General features: G+C 40.4%; 1 protein-coding gene across 1 annotated transcript in view; it reads left to right on the forward strand.

The window, feature by feature from the left end:
- Positions 1–21907, forward strand: part of LOC308488372 (leucine-rich repeat-containing protein 37A-like) — a gene marked incomplete at its 5' end in the record, with an annotated part of 34258 nt that extends 12351 nt beyond the window's left edge. The window contains 9 exons of the mRNA XM_081028035.1: positions 3752–3823; positions 4521–4595; positions 11207–11325; positions 13477–15266; positions 15637–15741; positions 20017–20066; positions 21303–21357; positions 21437–21579; positions 21689–21907. Coding sequence (XP_080884161.1) covers positions 3752–3823; positions 4521–4595; positions 11207–11325; positions 13477–15266; positions 15637–15741; positions 20017–20066; positions 21303–21357; positions 21437–21579; positions 21689–21740 — 2461 coding nt within the window. The 3' untranslated portion in view covers positions 21741–21907. The remainder of the gene's footprint in view (positions 1–3751; positions 3824–4520; positions 4596–11206; positions 11326–13476; positions 15267–15636; positions 15742–20016; positions 20067–21302; positions 21358–21436; positions 21580–21688) is intronic.
- Between the last annotated feature and the right edge of the window lie 1006 nt (positions 21908–22913).

The following is a 22913-nucleotide window of genomic DNA, read 5'->3' on the forward strand; positions in this document are numbered from 1 at the left end:
GGAGAAGACTGTCTCACCTGTCTTGTGGTTCAGAAAGCCGGTTTCACAGAGTTCATTTCGGGTTAGATGAAGGTGTTTAGGGTGCATCTGGAGCTGGAGTAACAGTTCCTGCGGATACCCCACTGTATTCGGCTTCCCTCTTCCCTCATTAACTTGCTGATGTCTAGTTGGGGGAAAGGACACTGAGGGTCAGTTTTCCTTTGGTCAGCGCATCAGAGAGCAGGCTCATTGTGTTTCTCCACCAAGAGGTCTCTAGGAGCGTCAATACAGTGTCTTAAACTACCACCTTTATGAAGCATTTTGTGACACTGAGAGTGAGTCCCTTATAAGAATCTGAGTTTCACTGTAGTTCTGAAGACGACGCAGGGGAAAAAACTGTGGAATCACAGTTGATAACAATTAAGGAATTCTTTCAAAAACATTCACAGAGTACCATGCCCACTGTGTGTCAGCTCTCTACTATGTGCTGAGGGTACAAAGGAGAATAGGACAGGGACTTTGTCCCCAGGCTACTTTCATACTGAAAGGATGAAGATGGATGTTGATGGAAAACTCACCACTCCATGTCAGCATCTCAGAGCCACGCCAGCGTCTATAGAGCAGGGTAACAAGAAGGGGTGGGGTGGAGTGGGGGGGGGAGGTGACAAAGTAGGGAATGGGTGGTAGGTTCGAAAAGATTCGTCATGGAGGAGTTTATCTTGAGTTTCTGGGTTCATCTTAAATGTGAGCAAAAGGTAATGAAAGAATCAGAGCTACATGGTGTTAGGAATAAATTAATACTCACATCATGTGATCCGAATAGAGCTGTACTCTTAAAACTAATGCACGGTTACTTTCAAAAGATTGTCACAGGACAATAAGTCTGTATAGGAGGCTGTGCTGCTTCTTTGTTTGAGGCCAAATATTTTTAGTTGACAAAGCTAATTTGCTGCAGAAAACATTTGCCATAGTGACATATAAACTTTATTGCATCTCTTTCCAAAGGCAAGTTGCCAGGGGAAGGTGGCTCCCTTCGAGTTATTTTTCATTTATATGACATATTACTGGGGTGTTTATAAGTTGAAACAATGTTTTCCCAGCATTAAATAAGTTTGTAATAAGTTTGAGGTGGATTTATCAAGAACTGAATGAGGCTTAAGCTCCAGGGCTCTTCACTTCCATAGGCCCCTTCAGAGGTTTTGGGAGGGACGCCAGCAATTTGTATATTCATAATTTTCCATGTTTTGGTAGGACTTCCTAGAATAGGTGAGGTTCAGGCTCCCCCAAACCTTGATTCACCCCTGGGTTTCAGGTAATTATAACTCAGTAAGCTTCTTGAATGAAGTCTCTATGTTATTGACAAGCACCAAGTGAACAAGGTAGCGGTGTGGTCAAGACTCTATTTTCAGTCTGAAATCCGTCGCAAGGACATGCCACGAGGGGTATTTACAAAGTACCACTTTTTGAATGGTAGAAAGAATCACGTATCTTTCTGATGAAATGAGGAATGAAATATGGTATGGAAAGCCAGCAGTGGTTGAGAATCCTAAATGTTAAGTAGACTTTGTTTTCTTTCTGAATTTAAGGTGCTTTTCCTTCATTCGCCTACACAGTTGCAGGCTGACGGCTTATTTAAAAAATTCTGAGTCACTTCTTTGATTCTAACAATAAAAAGCTCCATTATTTCAGAAGCCTGCGGACTCTACAATGTAGGAAGCTTACACCTTTTCCAGGTAGAGCACAGTCACAGGCTGGCTGGTCTAAGGTACATCAATTTTGTGCCAAGAACACCAAGGGAAAAGCCAAGCTTATCCCTGATGAATTATTGACCCCACTGTTGAGAACATCAAGGAGGAAGGTGTGCCCACAGTCTGAAGGCCAATGGAGCTGCTGGCACAGAGACACCCCGATGCTCCCCTAGTCAACCAGCATTGGTTTCCTTTAGCTAGCTGTGAACATACAAAAGTTGACACACTTCAGGGGACTGTCATCTCTTTTTGGTATGGACATCTCATTTCTTAGCTCCTCCTCTTCAGCTTTTTGGTTAGGCTATTTGTGCCCCAACTATTCTATTATCCATTGCCTCAGCAGCTGCCATGTTAAAATATTTACCTGTAATTGTTTTCCAAAGATGTTCCCTGAGAAGAGGCTTTTAGCCCTAGGCAGCTCTCAGTCAGGTCAAACACAAGCCTTTCAAGTGAGGTCTTCCAGGGAACCACCAGACAGGTAAAGTGACAGTGCTTTGGGAATGAGGTTTTAAAGGAACTTTCACTCCATTATGCTCCCTCTGGTACTGGGGAAATGGGCTGTTTTTCAAGATTACCACTGGGGTGGAGGGCCAAAGGTCTAAGATGAGTTAGAACAAGACAGATCATTGTTCTTACAGAAGTTCGCCATTGTTCTTGAATAAATGCTCCCGGGATTGCTGCAAACTGTTGGTTAAATGTCCAGAGTTTCAAAAGTTGATTCTGACAATTTTTGTCAGTTGTTTTTTTGTGGCTTTTTTAGGGATGACTTTTCAGATGTCCTTATTCCACCTTTCATACTGATTTGCCCACAACTTAGTTTTAAATCTCTAAAGTCTCCATGACTATAGGCTAATGAAATATTTAACATTGGAGATGATTAGGGGAAAGGAATCCAAACAGAAAATGTAATTCTCATAGAGGCTCTCCCAGATGGGCAGATGAAATTTGAAAAAGTGTTTCTGTATTTGGTGGTCTCAAAATTAAGGTTAAAGTAGCAGCCATTTTAAACCCCTTTTCTTCTCAGACGTTAAACACGAGCTTTGGAGTCAGACCTGGCTACAAATTCCAGCTGTGTTTCTTACTAGCTTGAAGAGCTAGGACAAGTTATATAACCTGTCTGTGCCTCATTTTCCTCATTTGTAAAATGGGGTAATATCTTTATAATATTCTGCCAAAGTACACTAATGATTCTTGAGTAGAGTTAAGCTAAAGGCAGATTTTCTTTTCTTCCTGTTTCTTTGTATTTTGTTTTGTTTTGCTTATTTGCTTTTTAAAAAATGAGAAGAAAATCTATTCCAGCATTTGTAATAAATATTGGTATAAAAAAAAACGAATGTGTATTTTATTGATATGTAAACAAAATATTATTTATTGAACAAACATTTATTAAATACCTAGTAACAGTCAGGCACTGTGTCCGGTACAGGGACAAATGGCAATAAATGTGGTCCCTGCCATCAAGGAGCTGACAGTCCAAGAAACAGACGAGTGTTACAGACGAGTATCCCAGACATACAATGTCACAAAGGCTGTAAATTCAAGAATACACGGGAATATGTCATGGGAGTATGGCTTTCACCAGTTCCTCTGACATTTATCCCTTCTCTGGCTCCAAAACCACGGGATTGGTGCTATTTTTGTCTTGAACTGGGTGGTTTAAACTGGTATTTTAAAATTTCTGGAGATGAAAGAAAAGCACCTTGAATTAAGGAGGACACTAGAAATAGTATTTCCTATAGAGCAAGAGCTTCCTGTCAGCAGGGTCACTTCTAGGGTTTTCCATCTGAGAAGTTCTTTGGCATACTTTTTCTTTGCTATCCACTTTTTTTCTTTCTCTCTCTTTTCCACTTCATCGTCTAGAGACCTGGGTAGTGAGTGTTTTATAGATTCAAAGAGTGATTGTATAGGTAAGGACAGAAAATGATTTTTTTTTACCTTCACGTTTCGCACCAAAAAGATGAATATAAACTTTCATAGCAGTTATTGAAAAACGCAGATAATTTTAGTTCCATTGCATTTTTCAGCATGCTCGATCGTAATCCTCTGACAACTGTTGAAGATTCGTATCTTTTAAAATTGCCAGCACTGAGATATTTGTAAGTATGGCCATAATTGCATGGGTTGTGAGATGATTTCTACTCTTTTTTTACTTCCATCAAAGATTAAGTAGTTTGCATTTTGGCTAAAACGTGGTAATTTAAATTTTATCTGGGTTATTGAATAAGAGTTATCAGTACAGAAAATGATTAGGAAAGAATGTACATGGACAAGACAGCCAACAGAGAGGGAGCAATGTTGAAGAAGACATACAGACATGGAACATGTAGAAGCCTGTAGAAACACCATTTACCCCAGAAAGCAAAGAGTAAGTTGCACGTTATATACAGAGGGTGCCCCCCCCCAAAAAAAAGTATACACATTTTAAGAATGGAAATAACTATTAAAATTGTAATACTCAATATATACCGATAACAAAAGATGAATGCAAGTCATATATATACATTTTTTTGGCACCTCCGGTATATTTTAAAAAGAATAATCGAGAGGTGGATGCAACTGAGAATGAGAAGCAGGATAATGGGGAAAAAATAGAAAAGAATGCACCATTCAGCACTAAGGTATTTTTTTGATGATGCAAATAAATTTTTTCAATAAGAGCTCTCTGATGATCATCTATAACAAGTAAACTCTTGAGCTGGCTTGACAGAGAAGCAGAATTGACGTGATCACATTTTTAAGTATGGAGTTTTTGTCTTGGGTCCATGTCATGCACATTTGGATTCTCTCCTTCAGAGATCTGGGGAAAACGCAAGTGTCACTTACAATAATTGAGAGCGTCCTCATGATGACCCTTCAACTGGAAAAACTGTAAGTTGCTTTTTTGTACATTTATTTTCACTTGGTTGTTTTTTTTAGGTTTGTTTTATTATGTTCTTAAGTCAGGTTTATTGAAGTGTAATTTTCATTGAATAAAACTTACTCTCTCTAATTGTACAGTTCAGTGAGCTCTGGAAAATATATAGTTATGTCACCACCAGCACATTGGAGATTTACAACACTTCTGTCCCCTCAAAACGGCCCCTCATGTTCCTTTGCAGTCAGTCCCTCCTCCCACCACCAGCCCTTGGCAACTACCAACCTGACTTTTTTCCCTATAGTTTTGCCTTTTCCAGAATGTCTTACAAATGAAATCATGTAGAGTGTAGCCTTTTGTGTGTGGCTTCTTTCACTCAGTACGATCCTTTTGAGATTCATCCATGTTGTTGCACCTGTCCGTAGTTGACTCCCTTTTATTGCTGAGTAGTATTCCGGTTGCCTGAATATATCAGTTTGTGTATGCATTCACCAGTTAATGGATATTTGACTGGTTTCTAGTTTTTAGGCCATTATGAATGAAGCTGCTAAAAACACTCACATGCTCGTCACAAACATGTGAACATATGTTTTTATTTGGGGCGGGATTTGCTGCATCATATGCTAAATGCATATTTAACTTTTTAAGAAATTGCTAAACTGCTTTCTAAAGTGGTTGTACCATCTTGCATTCCCACCAGCAGTATATGAGTTGCAATTGTTCCACATTTTCCCCATCCTTATATTTCAGTTTCTAGTAGTTATGTGTTTGTATCTCATTGTGGTTTTAATTTGCATTTCCCTAACAGCTGATCACTTTGAGTGTCTATTTATGTGAAAATGTCTTTTTCAATGAAGTGTCTGTTCAAATGCATTTTTAATTGGATGTTTATCTCATTATTGAGTTTTAAGAGTGCTTTATATAAGTCCTTTCTCTCAGATATACGTTTAGTAAATATCTTCTCCCAGGTTGTGGCTTCTCTTCATTCTATTAAAAGTATCTCTGAAGACTGGAAAGTTTTAATTTTTAAATTTGATGAACTCCAATTTAGCGATGTTTTTGTTATATGGTTTTTGTTTCTTTGTGTGTGTCTTATCTAAGAATTCTTTGTCTGAGAACACATTGTCTAATCCAAAATCACAGATTTTTCCCCTGTTTGCTTCAAGAAGTCATCTAGTTACATTCAGGTCTATGATATGTTTTGAGTTAATTTTTATATATAGTGTAAAGTAAGAGTCAGGTTTCTTTTTCATTCTTTTTTGGGTTTTTGTTTTGTTTTGTTTTTTTCAGTTTAGAAAAACATATTTCTTTAGGGCCTTATTTTGACAGTTTATTACAGAACTTACTGCACCTTAAATTGTGCCATCCCCCCTCCAACATGGCAGGCTAACAGAAACCTGCTATTATGCTATGGAGGGGATTACACGAGATTAGTATGGGAAAGGGCTGTGCTCCAACTGCTTTTGACAAGTCAGCCTACTAATGACTGTCTTCACCACATTGCAAATCTATAGGTCACTCCTCTAGCCTCATGTTCCTCGGCCTGCCACAGCGTCTGCCAAAGTCCATCCCTCCCTTGTCAGCTAGATGGCTCCCTCTCTGGATATTCAAAACCATTTCTGTGTATAACTACAATACTATTAATACGATGAAGAAATTAAATTCCCACACAATATTATATAATAAAGAGTTGATATTAGAATTTTACCAGTTGTCTCAATTATATAATTTCTTTTTAACAGTTTTTTGACATATCATTGAATCAAAATGTCCACCATCTCAAAAAGTTTTTTCATGTCTCTGTAATTCTTCCTTCCCTTCCCTCCCTGCCCTCCCCAATCCCCATGCAACCATTGATCTGCTTTCTGTTGCTATAGATTGGGTTGCATTTTCTAGGATGTTGTATGAATGGAATCATAGTGTCTACTCTTTTCTAATTGGTTTGTTTCACTCAGCGTAATTATTTTAAGATTCATTTATGTTGTGTGTGTATCAATAATTTCTTTTTATTGCTGAATAGTATTCCATTATGGGGCTATGCCCCAATTTATTCACCATAGATGGACATTTGAATTCTTCCAGTTTTTGGCTATTACAACTAAAGCTGCTATGAATATTTGTGTACAAGTCTTTTTATGGACGTATAGTTCCATTTCTCCTGGGTAAATACCTGAATTGGAATGGCTGGATCATACTGTAGGTGTATGTTTAATTTTAAAAAACTATTTTCAAAGTGGTTGTACCATTTTACTCCCCCACCAAGCAGTGTATGAGAGTTCCATTTTCTTCACGTTTGTCAACACTTGGTATGCTCAGTCTTTTTAATTTTAGATAGTTTAATAGGTATGTGTAGCTTTAATTTGCATTTCCCTAATAATTATGTCAGACATCTTTACATATGTTATTTGCCATTTGTATATCTTGAATCTTTGGTCTATATTTTTGTTGAGTTAATTTCTTTATATACTGTGGAAACAAGTCCTATATCCAATATGTGATTTGCTAGGGATTTGCTCCCATTCTGTGGCTTGTCTTTTTATTTTCTCAAGCGTATCTTTTGTGGGGCAGAAATTCTTAATTTTAATTACGTGCAATTTATCCTTTTTTTTCTTTATGGATTATGCTTTTGGTGTTTTATCTAAGAAATCTTGCCTAATTAATTCAAGGTCATAAAGGTTATCTCCTTTGTTGTCTTCTACAAGTTTTATAATTTTAGGTTTTACATTTTGATCTTTCAAGCAATTAGAGTTCATTTCTGCATATGATTTGAAGTTCACGTTTTCACATGTAGATAGCCAATGGTTCCAGCACCGTTTGTTTGTTGAAATGGCGCTCCTGTCTCAGTGAACTGCCTTTCAACCTGAAAATCAGTCTGTAGGAGGTCTGACAAGTAAGTTCATGAAAGCATCCTAGAAACAGTGCTCCACACCTCATTCCTGAATATCACTATGGTCACCTTCAAAATACTCCCCTTGGGATGCTATGCACTGATGCCAGTGCCTAGTCCATCCTTCAAAGCAATTTTGGAACTCTTTCTGGAATGGCCATCAGAAATGTCATAGTATTACCCTTGATGTCCTGAATGTCATCAAAATGTCTTCCTTTCAATCTTTCCTTTATCTTTGGGTAAAGAAAGAAGTCACTGGGGGCCAGATCAGGTGAGTAGGGAGGGTGTTCCCATACAGTTATTGGTTTACTGGCTAAAAACTCCCTCACAGACAGTCCAGTGTGAACTGGTGCATTGTCGTGATGCAAGAGCCATGAATTGTTGGTGAAAAGTTCAGGTCGTCTAACTTTTTTATGCAGCCTTTTCAGCACTTCCAAATAGTAAACTTGGTTAACTGTCCAATTGGTACAAATTCATAATTAATAATCCCTCTGATATCAAAAAAGGTTAGCAACCTCATTGCAACGACTTTGCAAACTTAATTGTCAGACATTTGTATCTCTACTTCTGGGCTCTCTGTTCTGCTCCTTTGATTTATTTGTCTATCTTTATTTATTTACACCAGTATCACGATGCCTCGAGAGTGTAGCTTCACAAGTCATGACTCAGGTAGTGTTAGTCCTCTAACTTTGTGCTTAGTTTTTCAAACTTGTTTTGGTTATTCTAGGAACTTCACATTTCCATATACATTTTAGAATTAGCTGGTCAATTTCCACAGAAAAGCCTGCTGGGATTTTGATTTATAAGTCAATCTGGGGAGAACTGATATCTTAACAAAATTGAATCCTGATCCATGAATACATTATGTCTCACCATTTATTTATGTCTTCCTTCATTTCTCCCAGCAATAGTTTCGTAGTGTGCAGTGTGCAAATCTTTTATATCTTTTGTCAGACTTATCCCTAAGTGTTTTCTACTTTTGCTGCTACTATAGAGAGTATTTTTTAAATTTCAGTTTCTGATTGCTCACTGCAAGGCATTAGAGATAAATTAATTTTTTGCATATTGATCTTGTATCTTGCAAACTTAATACTCATTTATTCTAGTAGCCTTTTTGCACATTCCATCAGGTTTTCTACATAATCATGTTATCTGTACATAAAGATAGCTTTACTTCCTGCTTTTCATGCTGAATACTGTTTGTTTCTTTTTCTCACACTATTGCACTGGCTAGACTCTTCAGAGCAATGTTGAATAGAAGTGATGAGATCTGACATTCTTGTCTTTGTCCTGATCTTAGAGAGAAAGGACTTTGTCTTCATGATTAAATATGATATTAGGATTTTTGTAGAAGTCATTTATCAAGTTGAGGAAGTCTCCTTCCATTCCTAGTTTGCTGAGGGGTTGTTGTTTAAAATCATGAATGGATGTTAGATTTTTGTCAGATTCTGCATCTATGGAGATGATTGTGTGATTTTTCCATTTTAGTTTATTAACTTTATTAACTTATTAAATTGACCTTCTAATATTAAAGTAACCTTGTATTCCTGAGATAAACCCCACTTTGTCATGATGTATCATCTTTTGACATATTGTTGGATTTTTATATGCTAAAATTTTGTTTAGAATTTTTGCATCTGTTTTCACAAGAGATTTTGGTCTGTAGTTTTCTTTTCCTGTTATATCTTTGTCTAGTTTTGATAAGGGGAAAGTTGGCCTTACAAGTGGGTTGGGAAGTATTTCCTTCTCTTCAATTTTTTGATAGAGTTTGTGTAGAATTGCCATTGTTTCTTCCTTAAATATTTGGCAGAATTCATCAGTGAAAACATGTGGGCTTGAAGCTTTCTTTGTGGGAAGGTTTTTAAACTACACATTCAATTTCTTTAATAGTGCTATTTAAGGTACATATTTATTCTTGAGTAAACATTAGTAGTTTCTGTCTTTCAAGAAATTTGTCCATTTCATCTTGAAGCTCTTGGCACAAATTATTATAATGTTTTAAATATTTTATTAGGGAAGGGAAACAGGATTTTATTGGGAACAGTGTGTACTTCCAGAACTTTTTTCCAAGTCAAGTTGTTGTCCTTTCAGTCTTAGTTGTGGAGGGCGCAGCTCAGCTCCAGGTATAGTTGCCATTGCTAGTTGCAGGGGGCGCAGCCCACCATCCCTTGCAGGAGTTGAACAGGCAGGCAACCATGTGGTTGAGAGGACGTGCTCCAACAAACTGAGCCATCCGGGAGCTCAGCGGCAGCTCAGCTCAAGGTGCCATGTTCAATCTTAGTTGCAGGGAGCGCTGCCCACCATCACTTGCGGGACTCGAGGAATCGAACTGGCAACCTTGTGGTTGAGAGCCCACTGGCCCATGTGGGAATTGAACCGGCAGCCTTCGGAGTTAGGAGCATGGAGCTCCAACCGCCTGAGGCACCAGGCCGGCCCCTGGCACAAATTATTTTATAATATTCCCTTATCGTCCTTTTATTATCTGTAGACTCTATAGTGTTGTCATCCCGTTCATTACTAATTTTGATAATTTGTGTCCCTTTTTGATCAAGCTGGCTAGTTTTGATCTTCTCTAAGAACCATTTTGTCATTTCACTACCTCTCTGTTTTTCTGTTATATGTTATTTATTTCTGCTTTAATCTTTATTTTGTCCTTTCTTCTCCTTACTCTATGATTAATTTGCTATTATTTTTCTAGTTCCTTAAGGTACCGTGTTTCCCCGAAAATAAGACCAGGTCTTATATTAATTTTTGCTCCAAACGATGCATTAGGGCTTATGTTCAGGGGATGTCATCCTGAAATATCATGCTAGGGCTTATTTTCCAGTTAGGTCTTATTTTCAGGGAAACACAGTAGAAGCTGAAGAACCTGAGTACTGCATTAGCAACATCACACATGTTAACATTTTGTGTTTTCGAAAATAGTTTCTAATGTCCCTTTGAGTTCTTCTTTGACCCATAGGGTTGCATGTTTCCTAGTTTCCAAATATTTGGATATTTTTCAGATCTGTTCATTCTAATTTTATTCCACTGTGGTCAGAGAACATATATTGAATGACTAATATAATTTAAATTTATTCAGACTGATTTTATAGCTAATAAATTTTTGTAATAGGCCAGAATATGGTCTATTTTGGAAAATGTGTCCACTTGAAAAAACAATGTACATTTTGCTGATTTTGGGTGGAGTGTTCTATAAATGTCAAGTACATCAAGTAGGTTGATAGTGTTGTTCAAGTCTCCTATATCCTTACTGATTTTCTATCTACTTGTTCTATCAATTATTGAAAGAGGGATATTGAAATATCCACCTGTTACTGTAGATTTGTTTCTCCTTGTCATTCTCACTTTTCCTTCATATTTTGAAGCTCTGTTATCAGAAGCTTCTTAGAAGTCTTCCCTCTTCCTGTGTACTCTCAACCCAAAGTGAGACTTTTGGAATGGGAGGAGACACTTCTAAATTAAACTACAGATCAGTGTTACCCAATTCTAATCCCTATCATCTTTATTGTAGGTATACCATACCCACTGCCATCCTTCTGTTGAATACCTCTGTCCTGTCTATTTAGTTACAATTTTCAAGAGCAGCAAATGGCCAGCTGGTCCCTACGCAACTGTCCAGGCCATATGCCCCAAGAGCTCCTTTCTGCACAGCCCTGTGGTAGCCTTGACCTACGCTTCTACCTACCCAAGTATCTCTTTTGCCACTAATTTAATTCTCTATGTTTCTATTTATAGGATCTTACCCAGTCGTATGACCTGCTGTCTCTGCCAATTTAAAAGTGATATTGAGGTCGTCTGTAAGACAGTGAAACTGCATTGTGACACTGAATGTCTGACGGACAACACACGTTGTGGTGAGTCTGAATTGCCTGATTAGAATTTTTTAATTTTTATTTTACTTACGTATCCCCCCCACACAGGTCTTTTTTTCTTTATTAAAGTTTATTGGGGTGACAATGGTTAGCAAAGTTACATAGGTTTCAGGTGCACAATTCTGTAACACATCATCTATGTGTCACATTGTGTGTTCACCACCCAGAGTCAGTTCTCCTTCCATCATTATATATTGAAAACAACAAGGAATAAAACAAATAAACAAAAACTCATAGACACAGACATTAGTTTGGTGGTTTCCAAGGGTAAAGAGTGGTGGTGGTAGATGAGGGTAAAAGGGATCAAATGTATTTTACTTATATTTTAATTTTCTATCTTTAATTGATAAATTTTTAAACTAATAATGTAACTGCAACTTTTATATTCATTCATGCAGAGTTCAACTCTGTAAATGTCTAAGAATGTGTCCCTTGTTAACAGTCAGATTAAGGTACAGCAGAAAGGAATGGAAAGGGGAAGGGAATTATTACTAATGGCCATATATTGTGTGTCCTGCTCTCTGCTTACTGCTTTGCCTCCAAATGAGAATTAATTCATAGAGCGTCTCACAGATTATAAAGTGTTTTTTATATGCATTAGGTATCAAGTGCCCTTTGCCTTATGGACAGGTATAGATACACTTTGTTAGTTTTTGCAATTTTATAAAAGAGTACAAGCGATGCTGTTTTATTTGGACCTCTTCCATCCTTTATTTGGATGGAAGAGTTTCTGCTTCCATCACCAGCAGCTGCCAGTCAGCCCTTCTAATGGATGAGAGGGCTCTTGTATTCTTAGATGGCCAAGCCCTCAACTTACTCTGAAGCTCAAAATTTTCTATCCACAAAACACTTGGGGGTGCTTTTAAGTATTTTTCTATGTATTAGGTTTATTGGCACCTACTTGATAAGTTCCAAATGTGCTTTCATGCTCAGATAGCTTGAATACCAGTCTCTGCCCGTGATCTGGGGGACATCATAAATAATAACACTTTGCTACTGACATAAACAGAGTGCAACTTATTTTTCAAAATAATTTTTTGCCAATTACATTCCTCCCTTCTCCCCTAGAGGTGGGCAGGACAGGCATTTTAATCTCCTTCACAGGTGAGTAAAACAGGATCAGAAGTGTTAAGTGCTATAGTCTAGTAGTGCCCGGGCTCCTGCTTCCAGATTTGGGCTCTCTGCAAAGCCATGCTCCTCCTTTCTCCTCTGACCCTCACCACCCTTACTTCCTCCTCTGACCCTCACCAGCACCAGCAATACTTTTAATTCTTCTGGAACCGAAACCAATTGTGCAATGATACACTTGACCTTCTCACAGTCAGCAGCTTTGGATGGTTCCCCAAGTAAAACTGAAAATATAAGAAATGAAATGAATTAAAAGTTGGCACCCAACAAAAGTTGCTTTTTTCCCTTCTGCATTTTAGGACCTCAAGTATTAATCCATAGATTTATTAAACATTCCACATTGGCATACAACCTGGCAAATCTCATAACCTACGTCCTAGAGGCCTCACCCAGATTTAAGCAAAGAGCGAGGGCAGACATAGTGTTTTTTCTGTATTCAACCTTCTGTTTATGGGGGTAGAGGTATGTGGGAGCAGGGTCCGAGCAAAGGAACCCGGGGTAAGTGCAGAAGCGCATGTCCAGATGGGGAAGTGTTAGCAGTGGGTGTGGTCATGGTCACGTGTGATGGTGACAAGAACACGACCACACAGAAGAGGAGAAGAACGGAGGCCTCATGCTCCCTCTGCATGTGAGGCAGGACAGGCTGGGGTATGTGAATGTGAGGAGTCACGGTACATCTGCAGAGCGTCTCACTGAGTGGGGTCTTCTAGCCTTGTCTTTTCTTGAGTACCTGGCCATTGGCCCTTGGGGACCAACAGAATCATTCTAAGTACAGTTACTGTATTTCACGCTATGGAATGTTCTGAGTAGATAGCCACTTTTTCAAAAGATACCTATTCCTCCTTTTGTTGTGTTGCCAATTATGGGTTTAAGTTTGGGTTTATATTTTCCTCTCTAAATGGCACTCAAATGTTTGCTGATTCCTAATTTATTTGGCTGTGGGTGGGCAAAAAGCTGTCCTATCAGTCTTTCACTATATAAAAGCTGTCTCTTCTTTTTTGACAGATGAAGTATCTATAGGAAATACAAAAGGATCTTTCATGAAGGCATTACAAGCCCGGAAGAAGAAAACAAGCACTGAGCTGACTATTGAGCCAGAGAAGCCATCCTCAGATGAAGATGGCGTCAATTTGTCAGCCTTCAGGAACGACCAACTAGACTTCAGTGATGAAACTGATGCTATTAGTGCACTAAATTATATATTGCCTTATATCTTGGAGGGAAATCTAAAAGATGTAGAATCAACATTATTACCACTCATTAAACTCCTTTTTTCAAATATACAAGATGGAGATAGGCCCCTGAGCCATTTGACAAACAATGCAAGGAACTCTTCCCTTAAGCCTGAATCCAACGATGCAACTTACAAAAATAAATTGAGGAAACTCAATTCTCTGAAAAATTTGTTAGATGCAGAAATTCAAGAAAAAATTGATGAGGTTATAAAGAAAGAAAAAACTGTCATGCTTATACATTCCAACCTTTCAGGTCCTAAACTGAAACGCCAAATCTTTCAGAAGGAATTGCAAACTGACCAGCCACAGGGCTACAGCCTAGCAAAGATTCAGCCTGTCAAAAGGCTGCTGAGAGTGCACAGGGTCCTCAAGGGCCCTAAGGGCATCCGGAAAAGGCACTTCAAAGAAGTGGCCCATCAGAGCATCCACAGGAAACACAATGCCACGCCTATTGTGGAGAACACTGTCAGAGTTAGGAGACTCAGAGGGCCACCGCCAAGGGAGCTGGGACAGCTGTACATGGTACACAGGCCAAGGAAATTAGTGGGAAACTCCTTCAATACAGAGCCTTCCTTCATAAAGGAACATGAGGCAGCAGTTTCTTCTACCCCAAAACAATACTTGAAGGGCAGGCCTTTGGCCTCCCCTGCTCCAAAATCTCTATCTGAGATTAAAAAATCAAAAGACTTAAGCGATACTACTTTTATTTTAGATGAGGCAAATGCTCTAGTTAGGAATATGAAGGTTTCTAAGCCAATCTCACATTCCAGAAAGGAACACCTCTTTCATAAAAGTCGTTCTCATGTAATGCACAAAAAAGCCAAGGCTAAAATGAGTCGGGAGTTCGGAAAGGAAGATTCTCTCAAGAGCCTGATGCTTGCAAAGAGACCTCCGATATCGGCAGTGAGGAGCCTCATAAATTCCCCTGCACGAGACGCTTTTTCATCTTCAGGAGAATTGACATCTAAGGAAAATCGTCTTCCAGAATCATTTTCTCTTTTGGAAACTTCTGAAGAAAAAAGTACTGCACGGATTCCTTTTCAAGAAAGTATTTCTACACGAAAGGCTACTGTGCCAGAAAGAACTACCCCTGAAATCCCTGCCCGGGAAGATGTTTTCACAGCAGTTTCCGCTGTTACTGCAGACAACTTTCTGCCAACAGTTAACCAAACCCATGAAACACAAGGGGAATACCCCTACGAGGTCACTGACTTACTCTCCAACTCCACAGGCTTCACTTCCCCATCGTTCTCATCCCCGGGTGACCAATTTGAAAATCAACTGAACCAGCAGCTACAGTCCCTCATCCCCAACAATGATGTGAGAAAGCTCATTGCTCACGTTATCCGGACTTTGAAAATGGACTGCTCTGAGGTCAGCGTGCAGCTGCCCTGTGCCAGGCTCATCTCCAGAACAGGCCTCCTGATGAAGCTTCTCAGTGAACAGCAGGAAGTAAAGGTGTCCAAGGCAGAGTGGGATACGGATCGATGGAAAAATGAGAACTACATCAGCGAGAGCACAGAAGCCCAGAGTGAACAGAAAGGGCAGGAGCCACGAGAGGTGAGGACAGCTCCCGAAACAGGGAACCTGGACTTTTAGGACACGCCACAAATGTGCCCAAGCACAAAAGCCAGGAGCGCCTAGTCTGTAGCTTTTCTTGGCCACGTAACTTTGGCTAAGACAGCGATCTCCCACTTTGCTCCTTTAGAGAATGGTACCACTGTTTCTAGAGTAGATGAGAAGAGGACCTAACACAAAAGATAAAAAAATTGTAGAAGAAAAGGCTAATGTTAAGATTACGTAACCCATTAGATTGGGTATCTTCTTTGAGAACGTATAAGATAGCTGGTCTTTAGAATAGGCTTGAGAATGGTTAGTTTGCATCCTTTCCATCTCTTTGTTTTAACAAAATCGTTCTCTACTTTTTTAGCGCACAAAAGAAGTTCCAGGATATGGCTATCACAACAAACTGATCTTGGCAATATCTGTGACTGTAGTAGTGATGATTTTGATTATAATTTTCTGTCTCATTGAGGTAAGCAACAGTAATTTCAGGTTTCCAAAATATATTCTGTCTTTATAATACATTCAGAACCCCAAACTGAAAATCAAAGCCAGTTTTCCACCTGCTACTGCTTCATATTCCTATCCAGTCATGAGGAGTGAGATGTGCTCTGTTTTTCTATTGCAAATTATATCCCGGGAATTTTTAAAGGAACCCCACTCCCAGAGATGTCTGTGGAATTGAAACCACAATAAGAAGACATGAGGCTATTTTGAGAAGTTAAATTTAGTAAGCCAGAGTTGACATGTGAGCAAAATTTCAATTCAAAATGATGTCAATTTGATGTACTCACCAATCCCTCTCTTTCTACCACTGATATGTTTCCTTGGCTGAAATCAGGAGAGATGTATAATCTCCATCCTCATGGAGCCATGTCACCCTGGGAGAAAGGACATGGCTAAAAGATAAAAAGTGTGATCTTGTCGATGCATGAGGTTTACTTAGCAGGTTTCGACTCCAATGTGTAAGGCATTGTATAAATAGGTTCAGTCCACACTGCAGCCTAAATCTGCACCAGGCTGCTCTAAAGCATGTCGTCTTTATAGTCGCCGGGTCTTGGAGCTTCAATTACATAATGGTTTCTTTTCCCAACAGGCAGGTGCTAACATTGAAAAGAGTGAATTAATAAGCTGACAGTCTTGACTGTACCCTACAACCCACCCCATTTCCCGTAGTTCCCTTTTACGCTGTTCCGGCAGCCCTGCACTCCAGCCAGCGCAGCCCCTCCCCATAACCTAGCCATTCCTCCTTTTGTCTGTGCCTTGACCCGTCTCGAATCCCCTTATTTTGCTCTGCCTGTGGACGTCCTATGAATCTCTCAAAAATCAAGGCAATTCATCTTTCCTCATCAGCCTTCTCTAAATACTACAAGCCTCCAGATCCTAGTCCTGTGAGGTCTGTCACCAGTTTGTAGGGGAAATAATGAGGCATTTCCCGCCCGAGAACTTAGAAATATGGTAAACAGTTTTTGAGAAGGCGGTTCCCCAAGAGAGAAACACCAAGGTCAACACACATCATGGAGCAGAGCAGAGGTGTGTAAGGGCCAGATGACTTCCTGGTCTATCAGACGTGAGGACCTCCTGACTGGAGGTATTAACTGCTAAAGAGCAGCGTGTATCTCCGCAGGAGGCTTGGTCAGTGGTGAGAGCACAGAAAAGGTGAAGAAGAGACCAACATGGGCGGTGCTCATCCTAGCACTGCCCTGGAGTGGAGATGGCACCTCAGGCAGCAGACGTGGAGGGTCAGCCCCACTAGCCAGGCTGTGCCTGTCGGGTAGATGGATGGATCTGGCCGCCTCAGTCCTTTCCATTGAATGCTGGATTCATCGGATTCCTATTGTTCTAATTCTATTCTCACCCAGCAGCCTTCCGACTGTGCTTTAGTGTGCCACGGTGGCCCACCTGTACACAATGTAACTCCCTGGTCGTGTAGACAGATGCTGTCTGTGGAACAATGAACTTGTCATTGTCAAGTCACAATCTGGCATTCTGAGTTTTGATCACTCCCGTGTTACTGTTAAGGTGACACTTGAGGTGACACTGCCCCAGTAGGAAGAAGGGAGTCCTCTCTCGGTGAGGACAGTCTGATTTCTCAACCTAGCAGATCGGGGACTCCCATGGCGTCAGCTTGTGCAGGCCGCTGGGAAGAGAGTCATTGGCCATTGACCAGACCACACGCTCTCCATCTCCAGGTTGCACATGGCTTTTGGTTTTTTGCAATTTCTATTAACTCCTATACTGCTTATAATTTCTACGTAGTTTAACCTTGCATTTGTATTATTTATATGGTTTCATTATTTTCCCTTGTCACTTACATGACAAGCCTTTGGAGGACAGGGACCTGCAGTGTTTTCCTCTAGTGGACAGTAATGGTTTCAGTGGGAGAGAGATGAGTGTGTCTGTCAATTCCATTCTGAGGAGTCATGCAACCTAATATGTATTTGAAGTAGCACAGAGCCCGGCAATAGACAGACCCATGTGTTGCTAAGACTTCTGAGATGTCACCTTTTAATAATCTCATCAGTGGAGGAAAATGAATACGTGGTAATAGAACAGCTGCCAAGTATTTGAGGAAAAATAACAGCCGATCTCTATTTCTCACTTTAAGCAAACATATTTATGTGAGTGTAAACAAAAAGAACCCATAAAAGTATTAGAAGAAAATAGCAGCAGCATTTTTATAATCTTGTGGTAATAGCTTCCTGCACCCGATCCCACAGGCAGAGCCTGTGAAAGTTTTCCCCCCGTGTCTGTGACCCCATCAGCAAACGTGGCACCACTTAGGCCAAGCATAGGATGAAGTTTTCTGTATACTGTCTGATTCGATGCCCATGATCCTGTGGGGACGATATACCACCCTCTTTCATAGATGAAGGACATCAACTTAAGGCCCCAGGAGCAAGACGCAAAGCAGAACCCAGTTTTGTGTGAATGCAAAGCCCGTGCTGCTTACTCCACTGCTCTGTCTCCGTACAGACAAAAACACTGGGCAATATTTGAAACATTGAAATTCAGTGAAACCCACCGAAAGGATTAATATATTTCATATTAAACCGAGTTTTGTAAATCCACAGGAGGAAAACAATCAGGGCCGAAGAGGGCACGGGCTGTGAAGAGTGGATATGTGTTTGTTTACAGTCTGTCCTCTCCTCGTGGCTTATGTGGTGTGGGCTTTGTTAGTAAGGCCTTTGCCCCTTCGTAGCATGAAAATAGTCTCTGATATTGTCTTCTGGAACTTCTATAACATTTGTTTTGTTTATATTTTTTAATCCATGTAGAATTTGTTGTATTTGTTTTTTAGTATGGCTCATGTAGCCAACTTTGTTTCACTCCACGAAGACCCAATTGTTTTAAAATCTTTCATTAAATGGCTCGTTCTTTCTTTACTGATGTAAAATACTGTCTTTATCTGGACTCGATTCTGTTGATCCGGTTATCTTTTCCTGTACCTGGACCAGTACTAACATCACACTGTGTCATTCCCGTTGCTCTATAGCGTATTTGGATATCGGGTAAGGTAAGCTCCTGCTCTTTGATCTTGTTTTTCACACATTGCATAGCTATTCTTGCATATTTTCTCTCTACCAAATGTCATCTTACTGCTGTTTGTTAAAAAACCATCTTGGGATTTCAGTAGGATTGCATTGAATTTGAGGAGAATTGAAATCTCTGCAACATTCTAAGAACATGGTATCGCATGTCATGTGTTCATTTCTTCTTCTTGTCCTTCAGTAGTTTTAATGTGTTCATCACCTAGGTCTTACACAGTTTTTGTAAAATTTATTCCTAGGTACTTTACACATTTTTTTTTTTTGCAAATATTTTCTTTTTTTTCTTTTCTTTTTTTTTTTAAAGGACTTTATTGGGGAACAGTGTGTGCTTCCAGGACTTTTTTCCAAGTCAAGTTGTTGTCCTTTCAGTCTTAGTTGTGGAGGGCGCAGCTCAGCTCCAGGTCCAGTTGCCGTTGCTAGTTGCAGGGGGCACAGCCCACCATCCCTTGTGGGAGTCAAACCGGCAACCTTGTGGTTGAGAGCCCACTGGCCTATGCAGGAATCGAACCGGCAGCCTTCAGAGTTAGGAGCATGGAGCTCTAACCACCTGCGCCACCGGGCCGGCCCCGTTTACACATTTTTTTATTGATACTATAAATGGGTTCTTCTTTGCACTTTTCAGTCAGTTATTTGTGATGTGTAGCAAAGTTATTGAGGGTTGCATGCTGATCTCTTGATTTCGTATCCAGCCATCAATTCTCATATTGTTTCCAATAAAAGTTCAGTTGATTCATTTGGGCTTTTTAGGTTGTCCATCATTTCATATACAAATATGTTTTGTTTTTTCCTTTCCAGTACTTCCTTTTCTAATTAAATTGATTAGGACCCTCTACAATGATGAGTAGGAGCATAATAACAGGCATTCTACTCTTATTCTTGACTGTAAAACAACACTGCAGTCAGGTGTCTGGTAGATACTTTTATTTTCTTTCCTACTTCTAAGAGTTATTAGGAATTACCTGTTGAGTGTTAGCTAATACAGTCAATAACATGCATTGCCAGCTGCACGCAAGATCCTAAGTCAGGTTCTGTGGACGAGTCAAAGGACTAGTAAACAGGACGGAATGCCTGTCCTCAAGAAAAGAAAAGCAAACGTTATCACCTCCCTGGGTAGATAAGACTTAAAATCCAAAGGAATGAATAGAGACGGTGGCCATAGTGATGGATAATCACGATCATGTTTTCTTCCAAAACAGATTCACTCTCACAGAAGAACATCAGAGGAAGGTAAAGAAGGAAGCTCAAGGTAAATAATAGTCTGGCGATTTTTAAAAGTAGAGTTTTAAAACCAGAGGAGAACTTAGAACTCGTCTATTTCAATCTCCTCATTTTACTGTGAGGAAACCACCAAAGTCAGGAAGAGTACTTCTTTACCCTAATGCTTTCCTGGATTCAGCCACATTCGCTCCTTAGCCAAAGCTGGCTAGAATGAGACTGGCACAGATGCCTGTGCTGTACTAGCCCTTTAAGGACAGAAGGTGGAAAGGGAGAGGTTTAGGTACCTGTTGCTGCTGGTGAGAGGCATGAGGCCAGGCCAGAGGCCATCTAGAGGCTCTATAAAGGGTAGGGAAGGCCACATGGTCATGGGGTCAGAGGGCTCATCTCTTTCAAGACTGATGGAAGGGAGAAAAATGGGTCCTTTCTCTCAAGTAGCAACAGAACTGTCCTTCTCATCTTACTGGTTTTCACTCTCTATTCCCTTTATCCCAACCTCATAGAATTCTAACTGGGAGATATCTTAGACAGTAGTTTATCTCTTCCTTTTATAATAAGGAAATGAAGAAGGAGAAAGGGAAAAGCTCTTGCCCCATGGTCACGCTGCTAGTGAGTGCCAGAAAGAAATGCTTCCTTTCCAGGTGGGGACTTCTGTGTTGATTATACTGAGCTTGGGCTGTGAGGTAGCTTTTATGTCACAACTCAGTGCACACATACCATAGAGACATAACTAGTTTCTAAGATACACTAAGAAATCAGTGAGCTGGAGAAGTTGGCTCATTGGATGCAGGCATTTATGGTGTGATTTGACTCATAGGATAAAGCAGCTAGGAAAATATAAGCACCCTCTCCCCCACCCCCAGCAAATGACACATGTGAGACTAAGTCCAAAGGGGACTGAAGTAAAATGCTTCTGGGGAGAGTTAAGTGCTTCTGCCCAGGACTGTGGTATATTTCTTTCCACTGCACGAGGGCAGCTTCTTGGCCAAGACCAAGAAACTGAGTGGGCAGAAAATCCTGCCCGTACTCCATGCTAAGCCACATACAAGTCTCCCCAGAGACATTGTGGGTCATTGTGGACAGACACACAGAACTTTGGGAAGTGCAGGTCGCATGGAATTACTTCAAGGACCCAGGTTGTGGTGATTTTGCTCCTTGTGATTATGGGCCAAGGTACCCATTTGGTCCTAATCAGTCCAGAGCTGTGTGTTGCAGAGACCTGGAAAGTGGCATGAATGAGTAATTGTGGTGTGTGTTTTCCTCCAAGGGGCTTCTTTCAGTTTCTGCAGCGTAAGAAATGCCCATCGGAAGAGGAGAGTCAGGTAAATTTGAGAGAATAAAGTGCCGTGGCAGGAGAAAGCAGGGAGATGCAGAATTGATATTTCCCTGTCTGTTTTCTAGGAGAGCTCTTTCTGGAGAAGGCGACCACTTTGGCTCCGGGATATGTATAAACCTCTCAATGCCACACGCAAGGAAAACATGGCACAGAAACTACGAGACCAAGATTCTTCTGATGAGGAAGAGACTATCGATAAGGATAAAGGGTAAATGACTGGGGACAATTTAGAATTCTTATCTAAAATGAGGAAATAATGAATAGTTTAATTGTGTCTCTCAATAGTAAAAGACTTGGTGTTTTTCTTATCACCCCAGGGAGCTCGGTGAAGTCTCAGTAGAAAAGAATCCGACTCCGGTTAGTGAATAGACTATTGATGAGCCAGGTGAGGAAAGTGAGACAGCTCATGACAACACCACGGAGTGAAACCTGTCCTGCCTCAGGCCACCTGCACATTTTGTTTTGTAATATTGGCTTCTCAGCATTGCTGGTCAAATACTTGTTTTTCTTGTATTAAAATACATAAATGCATAACCAACTCTAGCCTCGTGGTAAGGAATTAAGATGTAAGTAGCTAAGTATTTATACACAAATAATAAGGTCCTTAGCAAGAGAAACAGGGCTGAAGTTAGAATCCCTGTGGTCGCCAATACTCCTGCCAGAGGCAGTGTGGGCAAAGGAGGAAGAAGAGGGGCTTCTCTCCCTCGTTTCCCCAGAACAGTCAGAACTGGAGGACACATCATCCCCAAGGGGTGTCAGTTACTAAGTCAAATAACCACTGATTCTGGTGTTCTCTCCCCGGTTCGCCAAGTACCAGTTATGTCCAACATACTTGACCTCCTGTCCATCGAGCACCATCCACTTCTGACCTCTCTGATCAGGTCTTTGGGGCTGCTGGGATATTTGGATCACTGACCCTACCTCCATCGTGGGAGCCATTTTTGTCCCCAAGCTCTTAAACTCATGAACAAATGTGTGCCCTGTCTTGGTTCCAGAATGGCAGCTGCGTGACAGGCTGAGGAGGTTACTAGAACACACTGGAGAACAGAACCCGGAGAGAGGGCCCTGAGGGAAAAGGGAAGAGGACTGAGGATCAGATGCCAAACAAAGTATACATCTGGGGCTCAAACAAAAAGAATGTCACTCCAGTGCTCAGAAGAGCACTTAAAAGGCAGAGACCCTACCGGATAGGGAAGGTGAGAACTGCCAGAACTGTAATAATAGCCAGTCATTTTCCAGTGCTTACTACAGACCAAAAACTCCCTTAAGGCTATTACCTTATTAAATCCTCATATCAACTGATATTCTTCCCCCAACTTATAGATGAGGAACTAAGGCTCAGAGAGCTTTTGGAATTTCCCTGCAGTCACACAGTCGGGCCCCTCTGCCTGAGGCTAATGGGCCATGGGTGGTGTGACTTGACTTCTCTTTTCTGAACATCAGTAAAATTCAATTGAGAAGTTTCCATCTTCAAGGCCATCTCAAGGGACCTATGAAAAATACTGACACTATGACAGTTGCCTTGGCCCCTTACTTGTTGGG

This window comes from Rhinolophus hipposideros, assembly GCF_964194185.1.
Source record: "Rhinolophus hipposideros genome assembly, chromosome: 20".
Taxonomy (NCBI): Eukaryota; Metazoa; Chordata; class Mammalia; order Chiroptera; family Rhinolophidae; genus Rhinolophus; species Rhinolophus hipposideros.